The sequence below is a fragment of the Alosa pseudoharengus genome, unplaced genomic scaffold (assembly GCF_046254945.1).
Source record: "Alosa pseudoharengus isolate Yale_2024_CS ecotype anadromous, Long Island Sound unplaced genomic scaffold, YU_APseudo_1.1 YU_APseudo_1.1_scf_16, whole genome shotgun sequence".
Taxonomy (NCBI): domain Eukaryota; kingdom Metazoa; phylum Chordata; class Actinopteri; order Clupeiformes; family Clupeidae; genus Alosa; species Alosa pseudoharengus.
Window position 1 is genome coordinate 24,656,208 of NW_027468630.1, and position 14,543 is coordinate 24,670,750.

At 44.2% G+C, this 14,543-nt stretch overlaps 1 protein-coding gene across 1 annotated transcript; it reads right to left on the minus strand.

Moving 5' to 3' along the window:
- Positions 1 to 562: 562 nt before the first annotated feature.
- On the minus strand, positions 563 to 10,839 carry fgf24 (fibroblast growth factor 24). Its single transcript, XM_076288171.1, has 5 exons — positions 10,187 to 10,839; positions 9,980 to 10,016; positions 6,136 to 6,313; positions 3,705 to 3,811; positions 563 to 2,332 (listed from the first exon to the last, which is right to left on the minus strand). The coding sequence occupies exons 1-5, from the start codon at positions 10,216 to 10,218 to the stop codon at positions 2,054 to 2,056; spliced, it is 633 nt and encodes a 210-aa protein (XP_076144286.1). The 5' UTR covers positions 10,219 to 10,839; the 3' UTR covers positions 563 to 2,053.
- Positions 10,840 to 14,543: the final 3,704 nt, after the last annotated feature.

Below are 14,543 nucleotides of genomic sequence, written 5' to 3' on the forward strand. Positions count from 1 at the left end.
TGTTTAGGCACATAGCTGGTATTTCTGTGCGGAGTATACAGGATGTTTTTAAGAGAAAAGTCTTTTGTGTCATGTTTTCCCTGTTCACACAGATTTGTCTAGATATAATAAACACCCCAGCGCTATCAGTGTGTTTCCATTTCAACGGAAGCCTGCTGCTTGGGTGATGCTGCAATTCTGCATAGTTCTCCAGGATCACCTCCACAAGGCACCATGAGCGAATAGGTTCACACTCTCGGATTTGTATATGAAAGGCGCATAACTTGGCTGCTTGAAAAATATGTGTTCCAGAGACTGTACTACTAAGATATAAATTTCAGGAGCCTGTTCATGGCCTGTCCATAAAATATTCTACACAGTCCAAAGGAATCTAACAAAAATGTGTTTGACATAAACCTCCAAATGGGGAGATATTTCTGATAAGGTGCTTTGTTCATCGCACTGACAGCCACTGCAGCATAGCCTTAGGCCAACACATAAAATGTTTTAAATATAGTTCATTTTTTTATTAACAGAGGTCAAATAAATTCATCAAGTTGTATTTACAGAGAAAGGCAATAAATATTTTATAATAGTCATAAAATTACTTTTTTTGCATACATTTTTAAATTCATAAATGTGTCATGTTGTTAGTAGTATCTTGTACAAATCCTGTCCAAGGGACAGGTGACAAATATACAGACTACAGCTCTTCCTGTCAGAGGGGATAAGGCCCTCGCTCTAAGTGATGGAAGTCTTGAGTCTAAACAGCTCTGGTTCTTTTTAAACCACTGAATGAACACTCAGTAGATTAGGGGGTCAGTCCTACTGGCTTGGAGGGCTAGGGAATGTCTTAACCATCTTTCCGAGACACAGATCTAAAGGGCACAGGGTGACCAGACGAATGACCCGACCAGCCTTGAGAGGTCTCACTTACTTCAGACACTTACTTTAGTAAAGACATTTATAAGGATGAAGACTGCCACCTTAAAATAGGTAGTTGTCAGGTGTTTATCCGAAAGGGAAGTGATTAAGTTAAATGTTATATTGTTGATAATTTGGCAGGAGAGGGCAGAGAGAATGGTGGCATAGTGCACTGTCATACATTTTTGATGTTATGAAGGGGGATACACAACTTGGCGAGTGCCGGTAAGTAAGTGACTAAGCTCTTACTGTGTCTGACCACCATGTCCAGACCTGCCAGGTCAATGTGTCGTTAAATTACATCTACAAGGACACAAGTTCTTCAGTCGTTTCAACTCCAGCCGTCCCCTTTGTGTGTCTGAGCAGGATGACAGTCAACACTGACCACAGGCTGGACGTGTTGTTGCGGTCAGTGCTCTCAAATGAATCCGAGGTCGTACCAAAGACACAGATCAATCTGAGTCCCCAGAGTGTTCAGCACATTCTATCCTGAATGCGCCGTGAGTCTGCATGTCCAGAGGAACATATCCATGGAGAGAGAGAGGTGCAGGAAGCCCAGCAGGCCGTCCATTGGGGTGGGGGGGTGGGGGGTTGGAAAGTGGAGATGTGGAGGGTGAGGGGGGGCCTTCAAAATATTGCACTCAAAGCTGTGCCTTTTCCTAAGGAGAGTGGGTCACAAGCTACTGTAGTCTGTCTTCGATTCCACCTCTGTAGTGTCCGAGTTCCAGTGGAAAATGTTGGATCCTTGTTGACTCAGAAAAAACACAAATTAAACAAACAGGTGTTTTTTTGTGGTTGTTTTGATTTTGTGTGACGTTTTCATGCTTGACACTCTTCTCCATCCCAAAGCCTAAAAAGAGGCCTTCTGCTGTAAACTTGTCGAAGCGGGAGATTTTAGATTTGTGTTGTCCTCCTTAGTTTGCCCAGTATAAATAACAACGCAGTCACATTATAACAATTACAACAATCCAGAAACATTCAACAGTTGGGAGATATTCAATGCTCCTGAAATATAAAAATAAAACATCTTTGATTTTTTTTTTAATTGTTTTTTTCCCATATCCATCTTTTTTTATAACAATAGTCTTTAAGTCGTTTAAGGCAAGAGCAGATTTCCTTGGAAACAGTGCATGCTTGACTATCACTGGTGTCAGTTCGTCTTGGGGTTGGGTTTTAAGCGCCTTGCCCTTCGCGTCCGTTTGGTTACTGTGGTGAAACGGAACTCCTCTAGAGGGTCCACTTTGCCCTGGCGGGAGCGTTTCATGAAATGTACTTCCTGTTGCGTCTGTGCCGTCCGAGAGCCCTTCTTGGGCCGGCCCTTGCGGTTGAAGCCCAGGTACCAGCCTTTGTACTGGGCCGAGACCAGCGCTGTGTAGTTGTTCTCCAGAAACTCCTCCACGAAGACACACTCCTGGCTCGACCCCTCGCGCTGCACAGAGAAGAAAAGGGGTTGGGGCAGAGCAGCACGTTAGACGGTTACCACCTGTTGTTGCTCTTCTCAAGACCTTGATTAACACAATCGCCCAAGCCCTCCCGTCTCATTTAAAATAAGTAATGGGGGATGAGGCAATGAGACTTCGCTTGATTTAAAACACGTAGAAAGGTAAACAGCCAACGTCTGAAGACAACCCACAGAATGGGCTAAGAGTGATTGTTCTAGATAGAATCTACCTTTAATCTAGAATGTGGCCAGAGAAACAAGTGCATCAGACTAATGGGATATGGACACTGAGATACAGGCAGACATCAATCTTCCACTTGATTTCAGCTGAGCCAAAGGTGCCTACGCTAGTTTGGTCTCCTGAGAAATTCTACCCAAGGCATTTCAATGACTTGTGCAATAGGCGGTATGTGCTGTTAACACAGATCCTTACTGCTTGAGACCTCATTCCTGCCTTATGTATACATTGTAGATCAGTCCAGGCCCCTGCATACACACGGGCTCGTGCCAAGAGGGCCCTGAAATTGTGACCCAGCTAGTATTTTTAGTCTGTATCAAACAAGGCAGTGGGAGATGGAATGCACTGGCCACAATGAGAGAGAAAAAAGTGGGTGTTTTTCTTTCCGTATCAAAACGTGTTTGCGGTGTGGTGAACACTACAGTATGGAAACAAAACAAGACGTTTTCACCAAGGGCCAGCCAGCTGAAAATTTTCATACGTAGTTTCATTTCCAAATTGAGGGTACCCACACACAAACACACACACACACACAGACACACACACACACCATCAGCATTGGACTATATAGACAGTGCTGTTTACATTATATTATGGAAGATTGGTCCATATGAAAGAAAATACTGTTTTGACTCGAGTGACAGATGATGACGACACATGATGACGAGACATCAACATAACAATCTTTTCCTTGTGCTTCTTTTGTGGTTGTCTGGACATCTGTGACGCACTTTACCCTGCAATTAGTGTCTACTTTGTTTTGCATTAACAAATCTATCCGTGTCTCTCCTTGACTAGCGCACTGTCGGTCAGGTTACAGTAGCCACAGATAAAGTGATGCTACACGAGTATTGACCAGTGACTAATGTCTAATGTAGTACTAATGAGGCCTCAATGCATTGACCTCATAACTGCAGTGAACATAATATAATTGGTGTATTGGAAGCCAAACAAACAGAGGAGATTGCGTAACGCCACCTCTTTCAAATGGAGAGAAAGTCCATAATCATGGCTTATAATGATTTATAAAGGGTGTTTCCTTTTGTACAAGGGTATGTATGCGCACGCACACACACACACACACACACACACACACACACAGATTCAGAGGCGTTTTTGTACCTTTCCGATAATTTTCCCATTCTTGTTCATGCAGATGAAGTAGCCACTCTCCTTTCCCTGTATTCGAATCCGGCTCCCGAACGACTCGGTCTGAACGACGAGCAGGGCTGCACAAGAGAGAGAGAGAGAGAGAGAGAGAAAGAGAGAGAGAGAGAGAGACCAAACACATTTTACTAATGGCTCCAGAGACATTCCTGCAACGCACTGGCTCGGAGGACGGTAATGATCTGCTCACCTCGTCCACCACACATCACAGCAATACGCGAGGGAAAAGGAGCCGCACTTAATGGGCTTTAAAGCTATTAGAATGGCCCGCTCAGTGTAATTATTTATACGGATGAAGCACCGAGAAACAGCTGGCGTAAAACATGGCTGGTAATATGAGGACAGCTGCAGATGAATGAGAGCAGAGAGCACCAGAGAATGCCCGCCTGCCCAGCAGCGTGGCGTCCAGAACTGATGCCCAGACGCTGGTGGGGACGTGGCCCAGGTCTGGGGCTGATCTGGCACAGTGGGACTACATACAGGCCAGAGTCAGCTGGGAGGCATGGTTTAAGGTGCCCTCCTCTTTCTCACAGTCTCTCTTTCTCCTTCTCTCTCTCTATCTCCCTCTCTCTTCCCTCCTTTTTTCTCCTGTTTAGTCACCTTTGTTTCCCCACTCGGCTCTGGAGAAGGGATCTGCCAAGCTTCTCGGAGCGGTTAAGATCCCTTGGGATTGGGTTTCAAGTTGCCTTCAGTCTGTGCTCACTCAATCAAAAAGTTAAGATGATCCATTTGTTTAACACACAGGGCTATTCAGCATTGTTCAAAGGAGAAGGGGAGGGTGGAGAGGGTTCTGTGTGTGTGTGTGAGTGTGAGTGTGTGTGTGTGTGTGTGTGGAGGGGGGGTCACTGAAATCGTCCCCCTCAAAAACACCAAGCAGAGACCAGTGAGTGGGAGAACCAGTTTCAGCGGAGTGCCTCCGTCAATGGACGTGAGAACCGATCTTTCTCTCTGGCGAGAACTGTGCAGAGATGAAAGCTGAAACATATGCAAAGGCCGTGCATTGGAGCCATGTTGTTAGGAATACAAATGGGAGAGGTGATGGGGAAGTGGTGGTGGTGGGGGGGGGGGGGGGCGGGGGTCAGAGAGCTGGGAGACCCCTGGCTTGTGCTTGGCACACTATGCAGAGCCATTCTGCACAATTGCATTGCATCCAAAGTGTGCTGAAGTACACCTGTGAGAGGCCGCCTCAACACCATCACCCACCCACTCTGAGGCCTAGTCCACAGGCAACACGGTGTCAGAGCTTAACCTTTTGCAGTGTTGTTACAAGCAAAAGAGATCAATTATCAACCACAAAATACAGACTCTCCACCACGTAGAGTGCTTTGCTGGGCATATTAAATCATATTACAAGCAGTTTTAAGTCTCCCATTATTCTTACTGAGGTGACTAAAGTTTGGCCTTAATGTGGAGATTAATACCTGACAACCTCTCAATTAAAACTAATACTGTGTGAGGAATCCTTTCTATCCTTTAAGCATCATTTAAGCCAAGGATAATCAAAAGGACCTCTGTTGCCTCAAACAGCAGGATAAATTATGTTATCCCAGATAGCGTATAACTTTCAGACAGAAACTCTAGTAACATGTCATATAGTTCACAAGCACATCATTCAATTGTGAAGTAGCTGTGTGTGTAATGTTTCCAGCAGCAATAGACACAGAATTATCACTTCATAAACACAATAATAAAAAAAAGCTACTGCTTAACCCAGACTGCATCAGACGACGCCAGGCTAGCGCCACACATCTGCTACCATTCAATGAGCTGAGCAACAATGCCTCGCGCATACCAAAGGTCGCTCATCCAACACTAGTGGGACACCCTGGGCACAGACACGCAGCTGCCATGAGTAACTCCTAGCCAGCCTGCTCTGTGTGGCTGACGCAGTCAACACCGCTTAGTGTAACATGAAATGGACGACTGCCACAAAACCTCAGTGTTCACCTGATCCAACCTCACTGAATAAGGCCAGCAGTGCTGCTAGAGCACTCACTCCTACATATGATATCCCAGAATGCCATTCCCCAATGGCATAAACCAACACAGCAGGATAAGCCTGGCAACAGAGCTCTACTAAACTGGTGCAGAGAAAGGTCACCTGGCACGTACACCATTTGTGCCTGCTGCTGTTTGGCATGGTGGCATTATTCATGGCAAAAGTGACGGCATGTAGACTACTAGACGTGGCACAGCAACGCATAAAAAAGGCATGTAGACTACTAGACGTGGCACAGCAACGCTTAAAAGAGACGACATGTAGACTACTAGACGTGGCACAGCAACGCTTAAAAGAGACGACATGTAGACTACTAGACGTGACACAGCAACGCTCAAAAGAGACGACATGTAGACTACTAGACGTGACACAGCGACGCTCCCGTACCGTACTTGCTCCCGTCGTCTCCGTTGGCGTTGATCTTCTTGCCCAAGATCTGCACGTGCTTGCCAGTGGTGCGACTGTAGAGCTGGTAGCTGCGCGTCTGCTTGCGGCTCAGCTCGTCCGGGTTCTTGGTGTGGTTCTCGATGATGATCCGGAAGTCAGGCGCGGTCTGCTGGGATTCCTGAAGAAACACACAAACAAACAAAAAAATCCGCCATAAATAGTCTGAGACACGCCAGGGTCTTAAGGGACCTAACTCTTCAATTCAGTCATCCATCCCCCTCGTCTAAAAACAGATCGTCTACAGTCAACCATTACATAACAAATGTTAGACTTAAACCAGTGAGCCCTTCTGCATGGCACCAAAGCCCCGGAGCTCATGCGAGGGCTCTGGTTGCATTGAAGGGAAATGGAGCATGATTGGGACATGTTTCTCTCGGGTGCTATTCCGAGCCCAGGCAGGCAGGCAGGCAGGCAGGTGAGCAGGAGGTGCCAGGAGACAAGTTGTGAAACCACTACTCCGTTTCCAACAGCAAGCCACTAGCAATTATACACCTGAAGCATCCAGACCCGTTACACTATCATCAAACAAATATCTGCCCCAGGATAGAATCCGGCTCATAAATCTCTCTCTCACACACACACACACACACACACACACACACACACACACACACACACAGACGCGCACGCTCGTGGGAGCATATTCTTTCAGCATAACACACACTCCCATTCAGAAAGTTCTCACTTTATGTCTGTCTTCATTGGCCCTCTCCTTCCAGCTACCTGAGAACCAAGAATGAAAAAAAGAGAAAAAAAAAAAAAAAAAACTTCCAGTCATCCCAAAGCATGTCTGCAAGTCTGTCATCCATGCCATGTACGGAGGAATGGGGAAGAAAGGTATACTTTCAAAGCCCCTGGAATCTCAATTCGAGCCAATCTCCAGTTCCCCTGCTGTATCGAGCAGTAATTACATAGTAATGGGCTTTTATGTGGCCTCTCTCGGGTGGCTAATTATATACACATTACATACTCTGACTCCGTGTTATTTTAACCTCAGCAAATTAATGACATTTAGTGACTGAGAGGGGGAAATGTGTTCATGCTGGAGGAGGAAAAAAATCTAGCGTGAGGGTGAATGTACTTCCACTTTTTCCACAAACTAGTTGTTAAATAAGATTACTCCATACAAAAAAGGTGTTAAGGGTTTTTGAAATTGGCTTGCAATGCAACACAAACACTTTGTTAGCTATTAATATGTATTTATTAAATTGTCACATAAATCCATCCACAAATCCAAATCCAGCTTTGAAACATACAGCTGGGAAACTGCAGACAAGAAACTTCCTTTTTTGTGGATAAGTCTTCAAACAGAAACACGTTTATCTGGCCTTTGTCCGACCAGCACCTCCACACATACATGATCCCTTTACTACCAGCACCTCCACACATACATGATCCCTTTACTACCAGCACCTCCACACATACATGATCCCTTTACTACCAGCACCTCCACATACATGATCCCTTTACTACCAGCACCTCCACACATACATGATCCCTTTACTACCAGCACCTCCACACATACATGATCCCTTTACTACCAGCACCTCCACACATGATCCCTTTACTACCAGCACCTCCACACATACATGATCCCTTTACTACCAGCACCTCCACACATACATGATCCCTTTACTACCAGCACCTCCACACATACATGATCCCTTTACTACCAGCACCTCCACACATGATCCCTTTACTACCAGCACCTCCACACATACATGATCCCTTTACTACCAGCACCTCCACACATACATGATCCCCTTTTACTGAGAGCAAAACAACTTTCCTTAGCGCAAGAAAACACACGGCCAACGGCAAGAGCCATAACATCCACAGCCCATCAACAACAGCCCTGCGACGGACACCCAGCCAGCTTCAGACCCTCGGCCTCTCTGTGCAGGACCCTATCAAGATTCTGGCTATTTCCCCCAGCTCATCTCCAGCCCACACAAGAGCGAGTGATAGAAGTCGGGGAAGGGAAAAAAAGAAAACTTCACTTCTGAGGGATTTGTACCAAAATCTCCCCATCTCTAAACAAACACAGAGGTGTGTTTCGTAGACAGTTGCATCTCAACAAGAAAAGGAAAAAGGCAAGCCTATGCAGAGAGCTAAGGTTAAAGCCATGTGAAACGCTCCCCCCCCCCCCCCATTTTTTTATCAAGCTGTCGCTCTTCAAAGACAACATAGCGAAATGGATATCACTGGAACTTCAAACGATTGGCACTATCCCTGCTAAGAAGCTCAACGCGTTCTCTGCCTCAGAGAGGCCTAAGCCAGCATAGCGGCCCTACAAAGTTTAAGAAGCAGACTCACCATTTTGCTCAAAATCTTCTCCCATTCATTTTAGAACCAAACAACAGAAATCTTTTTATTATTATTATTATTATTATTATTATTATTTGTTTAATGTGAATACAAACAAAAGCCCCCAACTGAAGCACCCATAGCAAAGCTCAATGAGAGCAATCAGGCATGTGGAAGGACACATCTATATGGCCTATCTGACCAGGCAGAAAGCTGCAATTAAAGCACTAGTATTGTAATTACTGGCACAAAGGGAGAGAAATCAGACGGCCTACACTACGCTGTTGTTTGTGCCAACTCCTTTGGAACAAACTGAGCACATAGCGTTACATAACCCAGTTGTGTCTCATTTTCTTCAAATCAAGGCTTTTGTTCATTATTTGAGGGGTGTCTTTGTAGATGGCCCTTTTATTATGAGATACTAATGCAAGGTTTTATAATGACATGGCCTTGACCCATTTGCTATGGAAAATTAGTCTGTCACCGAGGTGTGCTTGTACATGTACATATGGGTATTTTGTCATTGGTCTCATGGTTTGGTGTTAAAGATTCATTATTTGGTTTACAGGTTGTCTTTTAACCATTCTGGAGGAAAACAACTATTTTTATTATGGTTACAGGGCTCCCACTCATACTCTGGAGAAGGTTTCAAATAGCTATCCTAATGAAGAATACAATTAATAAAAAAGAATTATTGAAAATCATTTTAATTTCAAAACAAAATGTCTACCACACATATTGTGGCATCTTGACTAAATGTCACATTAAGACCATATTTTGAAGAATTGCAGGCTTTTGGGATACTTGTTATTGTCGCGACTGCCCTGTCTAGAATACATGCATATTCTACATATTCTCGAATAAAGTTACTGCATTAATTCATAACTGTATTAACTCACAATATTAGTGATAGTGATATCTCAAGAAATCCTACATGATCATTTGAAACTGTCATGGCCATATTGCCATTTATTTTGGGCAAAGAACATTTACAAATACTAAATATATGATGATAACTTGACTATCTAGAATGATTACTTGTCCAATAGGCTACTCGCGCGTAAACGCACAAACGAAAGATTTTCGAGTAAACCCAGTGCGCCCATTTTTAAATAACATTAACATGTTGTGCTAGTTTTACTTCTCCTTGTACTGTAAGTGTAGTAGGCTAATAGTGTCTGACTAACAGAACCGCATACAAAAACGGCATATAAAATCTTATTTAATTTGTCCAATGATGATTCAATTACAACAAACTTGGTGACTATATAGACTACCATGAAAATCCCAGAATATCTACAAAGTGCTTGCTAGGCTTTTTTGAAAGTGTTAATGATATTATTTAAATCAATTTTATTTCCAATTAAACTCAGATTATTATAGTATACAGGTCACGAATGTCGGATGCATGCACAAAAACAATGCGAATGCGTTACTCCCGGCACAACCGCAAAATTGAAAGAATTGACAGGCTTACCTGCAGCTGGAAGTAGAGGACCAGAAAATGTAAACACCTGAAGGGACGGGGAAGAGAGAGAACAGGAGGGGTAAATCACGAGTAGGCCTAATTACACTGAATAAATATGTACCTTGTCGGCATCAGAAAGCTGGCTTTTAGCGACTTCTATTGGCAAGAATGTACGAGACTTAGGAATCGAAAGGAATTAAAAAATGGAATCCTTACACGTAGATGGACCTTGAAGGTAGCAAAGACATCTTGACTTGCTCGAATACACCTGTTTCCACAGTTTGAAGCCCCGAGAAACGCCGAAGAAAGCCCCGCCAGTCTTCTTATACAAAGAATCCCGGAGGAGCTTTGGAATCCCAGTGTGATGATAAATAGATGAAGTACAACTGCACCTCTGTAAGCAACATTAGGTGCTTCCTTGTTTAAAAAGATCGATCCAGTGGAATAAGTGTAGTCTACAAATAAGTTTCCACCTCCCCAAATCCCCTCGATCCACGGTCCTCTGTAGGGTGTATGCGGCGGAGACTTGCGCAGCGCGGAAAGGTTCAATTTGCCCCTTGTTCCACTGAGCGCACCTCTGTCCTCCCAAGGGTGCTGCTCCAAAGATCAGAGAAACCTCAATTCCGCCCGTAGCTGCAGGGGACATCTAAATGTACACCTTGCATATATGATCTTAAATCAGCGGAGTTTGCGGTAAATAGACTCAAAGAACAATTCTATATACCGACCAAACCTGTCAAAAAAGACACGCCGCGATTAATGCCTCGTCTTGTGTTGAAAGTTGACGTGTATCCAAACGGTGTTGGTATAAAACCTTATTCAGAGCTGCGACGGGTCCTTGTAGCACGGATGATGGTGTAACGCCTGTCAATGAAGTATCTGCCGCTAAGGATTTGGGCACAGTGAGGTTTTTTGTTGGTGGTGGGTGGAAACTTGTCAGCGGTTTGCACCTGATAGGGTAATCTTTGAGAGACCATCAGTTTTGGGAGAGTTTTTTTTCCCTCGCTCAAATGATTGTGGCAGGGCAGTTGCTTTCAAAGGAATACGAATTTCTTGGTTCAGTGGAATACGAATTTCTTGGGTTTCTCCTCCTCAACATTCCCTCTGCGATTTCATTTGATTTCAGTGTAATTTACAACGTATTCGTGAGTTGTTGCGTGATAAAATTGTAGATGATAAAATACCAGTCTTAATCAGTTCAAAGTTTTAATATGTCTTAACACGTCTCCAATCTTGCTAAAATTAGTATTATTATCATTATTATCTTTATCATTAGCCTATTATTAGCCTGAAAGCTAATACATTTTTCATTATGTCCCATAGATTGTTTATATAATCAAGACGCATCAGTCAGGCTGAATACAGGCTTTGCAGCTTGTTCTTCAAATAATCCGAAATGAGCTTGTTGGTCGACTTCCCTTCTCCTCGGGGTCTTTATTGGACCTCCTGGCGTTTGTTGATTCTGCGTTGCTTTCCCAGACACCATTGAGATGCAAGTTGTTGTCAAACTCGATTTTTTTGTCAATATTGTGCTATAACTTACGCATTTAAATGCCCGGGAGGTGTGAATGCCTGTAAAGCCACCCAAATTCGCTCAGTGAAGATCCACTTTAGGTTTACCACCCGTCGATCTCGCGTTCATTCTCACATTGGATTTAAAAGCTTCCTTTTACGCTAAGTGTCCTTTAGGCATGGGTTCCACTTGACAAGAGGACCTCGACAACAGCCTCGGGGTAATTAGTTAAAATATATATTAGCATTAGGCTACTGCACGGCTCTAAAGAAATTACCTGCATGCAGATATCCACACAGCACATAATATTAAAATTAAAATGCCTAATATAAACAGGCATTAGTCCATGCTTTGCTTGTGTGTTTTCATCAGTTTACCTGAGGCATCAGTTTGGTGGCTCTCCAAAATGCTTATCAGCAGACAGATGGAATGAAGGCTGAAGCGTTGCCTGGAATATGTGAATGACAAGAGATGGGAAAGTGATTAAACCGACGGGTATTATAAACAACAATTATGGCGCAGCACCTTAAATCCGGCATTGTGAAATCCGTCAGCATGTCTAGTGTTGAGGCCTGCGACCAGCCTACAGCATAAAAAATAAATCAGTGGCAATGACACGCGGGCTACGGTTAATGCGTCCATTCACCTCCAGAAATAAATCTGGAATAATTTATTAATAAATCATCCAACACAAACAGCATGGATGAATCAATAAAATCACAAAACATATACATCCTCAGGAAGGGAAATTTATAATTTAGGAAAACCACTTAATGTGAAATGACACCAGAAACCAGCATTTACTGGTCCATCTAAGATTGGTCTGTTGACAGACATGGAATAACAAATTGGTTGATTACAAACACCTACCAACATTAAGTATGGGTTTATAATACATACATAAATAGTGGCCTAAATAAATATCAGCAACTATTTTGTGTCCCTGCATTATGTAGGCTCTGGGATGTTGGTAATTATTGACATGGAAAGCAATCCATGAATTTATTTCTCTAAAACACTGTTGAAAAAAAGTTTAATGAAAATTAGACATGGTTCTAAATTAACCATTGAATTAAGTGTTGGGTGAATAAACAACTTACTTGCAGAGCAAGTAAAACGTTCTATGTGTCTTCAGTTTACATCACAACCGAAAAGAATAACATTGTTAACATTGTTAAGTCCACAAGTGTAACAAAGGCTTTTGGCAACATCCTCAGAAAGGGAACATTTTGTTAAATCATCTGTTAAGATTGTCTGTTGCCCAGCAGAACAACACACATTTTTCTCCAGTTAAAGTTTACTCTCTTGGTTTGCAAGGGTTTGTGGGTTATTGATTATCAGGAATGTGGAGAGAATCGCATCTGTGAAGTTCAATGAGGGGAGTTGGGGAGGGGTAGGGGGGTGGTGGGTGGGTGGGAGAGGAAACCCTTCTTCCAGGGGCGGTCACACACAGTTGTTCAAAGGCTTACGAGACCTTTTAAACCTGACAAAAGAACTTTGCAGTTCTATAAGTAAAGCCCAGTATACTACATTAGTGTCAGAATCCACCCCCACCCCCACCTCCACCCCCATCTCCGTCCCCAGCATCCCTCATCAACTCCACCCTTTTCTCTCCTCCCTGCCCACGGACACTTTCATCTCTGACACAAACACATCGACAGAACGGATGGAGGGGGGGGTAAGAGAGAGGCGTGAGAGTGGAGTGTGTGTGTGTGTGTGTGTGTGTGAGAGAGAGAGAGACAAAATGGGGGGTGTCGGCATCTCATTCAGTACTTTAGGTGAGTTTTGTGGCCTAGGAGAAAGTTCCCATCAGACCATGTGTGTCCAGTTGGAGTCAGGGCTGACTGTGTGTGTGTGTGTGGGCGGGGGGGGGGGGGGGGGGGGGGGGGGGGGGGGGGTTGCTGGGGGCACGCTTCATACACCCCCCCCCCACCCACAAAGGAAAACGAAATTCAAACCCACCCCATTGAAAGCAAGTTAAGCAAAGGCCTAACACACCAGCCACCAACCTTACCAGCAAACACACCACCCTACTCACCAGCAAACTAACACACCACCCTACTCACCAGCAAACTAACACACCACCCTACTCACCAGCAAACTAACACACCAGCAAACTAACAGCACACAGGCTTTCCATGTATGTGTGTGTGTGTGTCTGTGTGTGTGTGTGTAGGAGTGTATGTGGGGGGTCACCACAGGGTCATGACAGAGTGGTGTGAGAGGTGGTTAAGCGAGAGAGCAGAGGGACGCGAGTGTGACGCGGCCTTGATGCCCCTGGAGGGCACTGAGGGCGCTGAGGAGGGATACGAGCGGTCATCTGTCGCCCATCACACATTCTCGTCATGGAATCATTTACAGCAACCAGCACCCCCCCCCCCCCTCCACCCCAAACACACACACACACACACACACAGGCACACACATGCACGCATAAATACTGTTTGCAGTTAAATGAGGCCTGACATGTTTAGTAATATAGGTGAGTGCATGTGTGTGCGTGTGTGTGTGTGTGGTGGAGGTGCAGCAGATAATTAAGCCGTCATTCCAGCACAAACCACCGCTTACATACAGAAAGCATTTACAGATCCTTTACCCCACCTCATAGCCTGACGTTAATGATGACATTTCCCCAAACGGTTGCACTGCCGTCCTAAAGCTGTCTGAGCGCATGAACACTCTCTAAGGATCCTTGGCGGCTAGTTGCTAACATATGTCTTAATTCTCATGACTGCATGCACTTCCATTGCTCACTTAGCTCTTCTTGTCTTAATTATTCATTTATATAATTGTCTAAGGACAAGGGGTTAATAGATGTTAAATATCCAGCTGCCACACTATTAGACAAAAAGACTCTTTAAAACACACACAACATACATATACATACATGCACGACTGCACGCATGCACACACACACACACACACACACAGAAAGAGAGAGAGAGAGAGAATAAGTAAAATAGCACTATAGGAGGGGAAACCAGAATGTAATTGGGCCATACAGTGCTGAGCTGTATGGAGTTTCTCGGGCTGTTGCGGCGGCTAATCACCTGGCTTAAA

What these genes read in the sequence shown, in the direction of transcription:
- fgf24 (XM_076288171.1), bottom strand. Translation starts at nt 10,218, where the DNA reads ATGTCTTTGCTACCTTCAAGGTCCATCTACGT. An exon ending in TCCTCTACTTCCAGCTGCAG is followed by an intron (nt 6,314 to 9,979) that starts GTAAGCCTGTCA and finishes GTGTTTCTTCAG; the next exon opens with GAATCCCAGCAGACCGCGCC. An exon ending in AGACGACGGGAGCAAGTACG is followed by an intron (nt 3,812 to 6,135) that starts GTACGGGAGCGT and finishes TCTCTTGTGCAG; the next exon opens with CCCTGCTCGTCGTTCAGACC.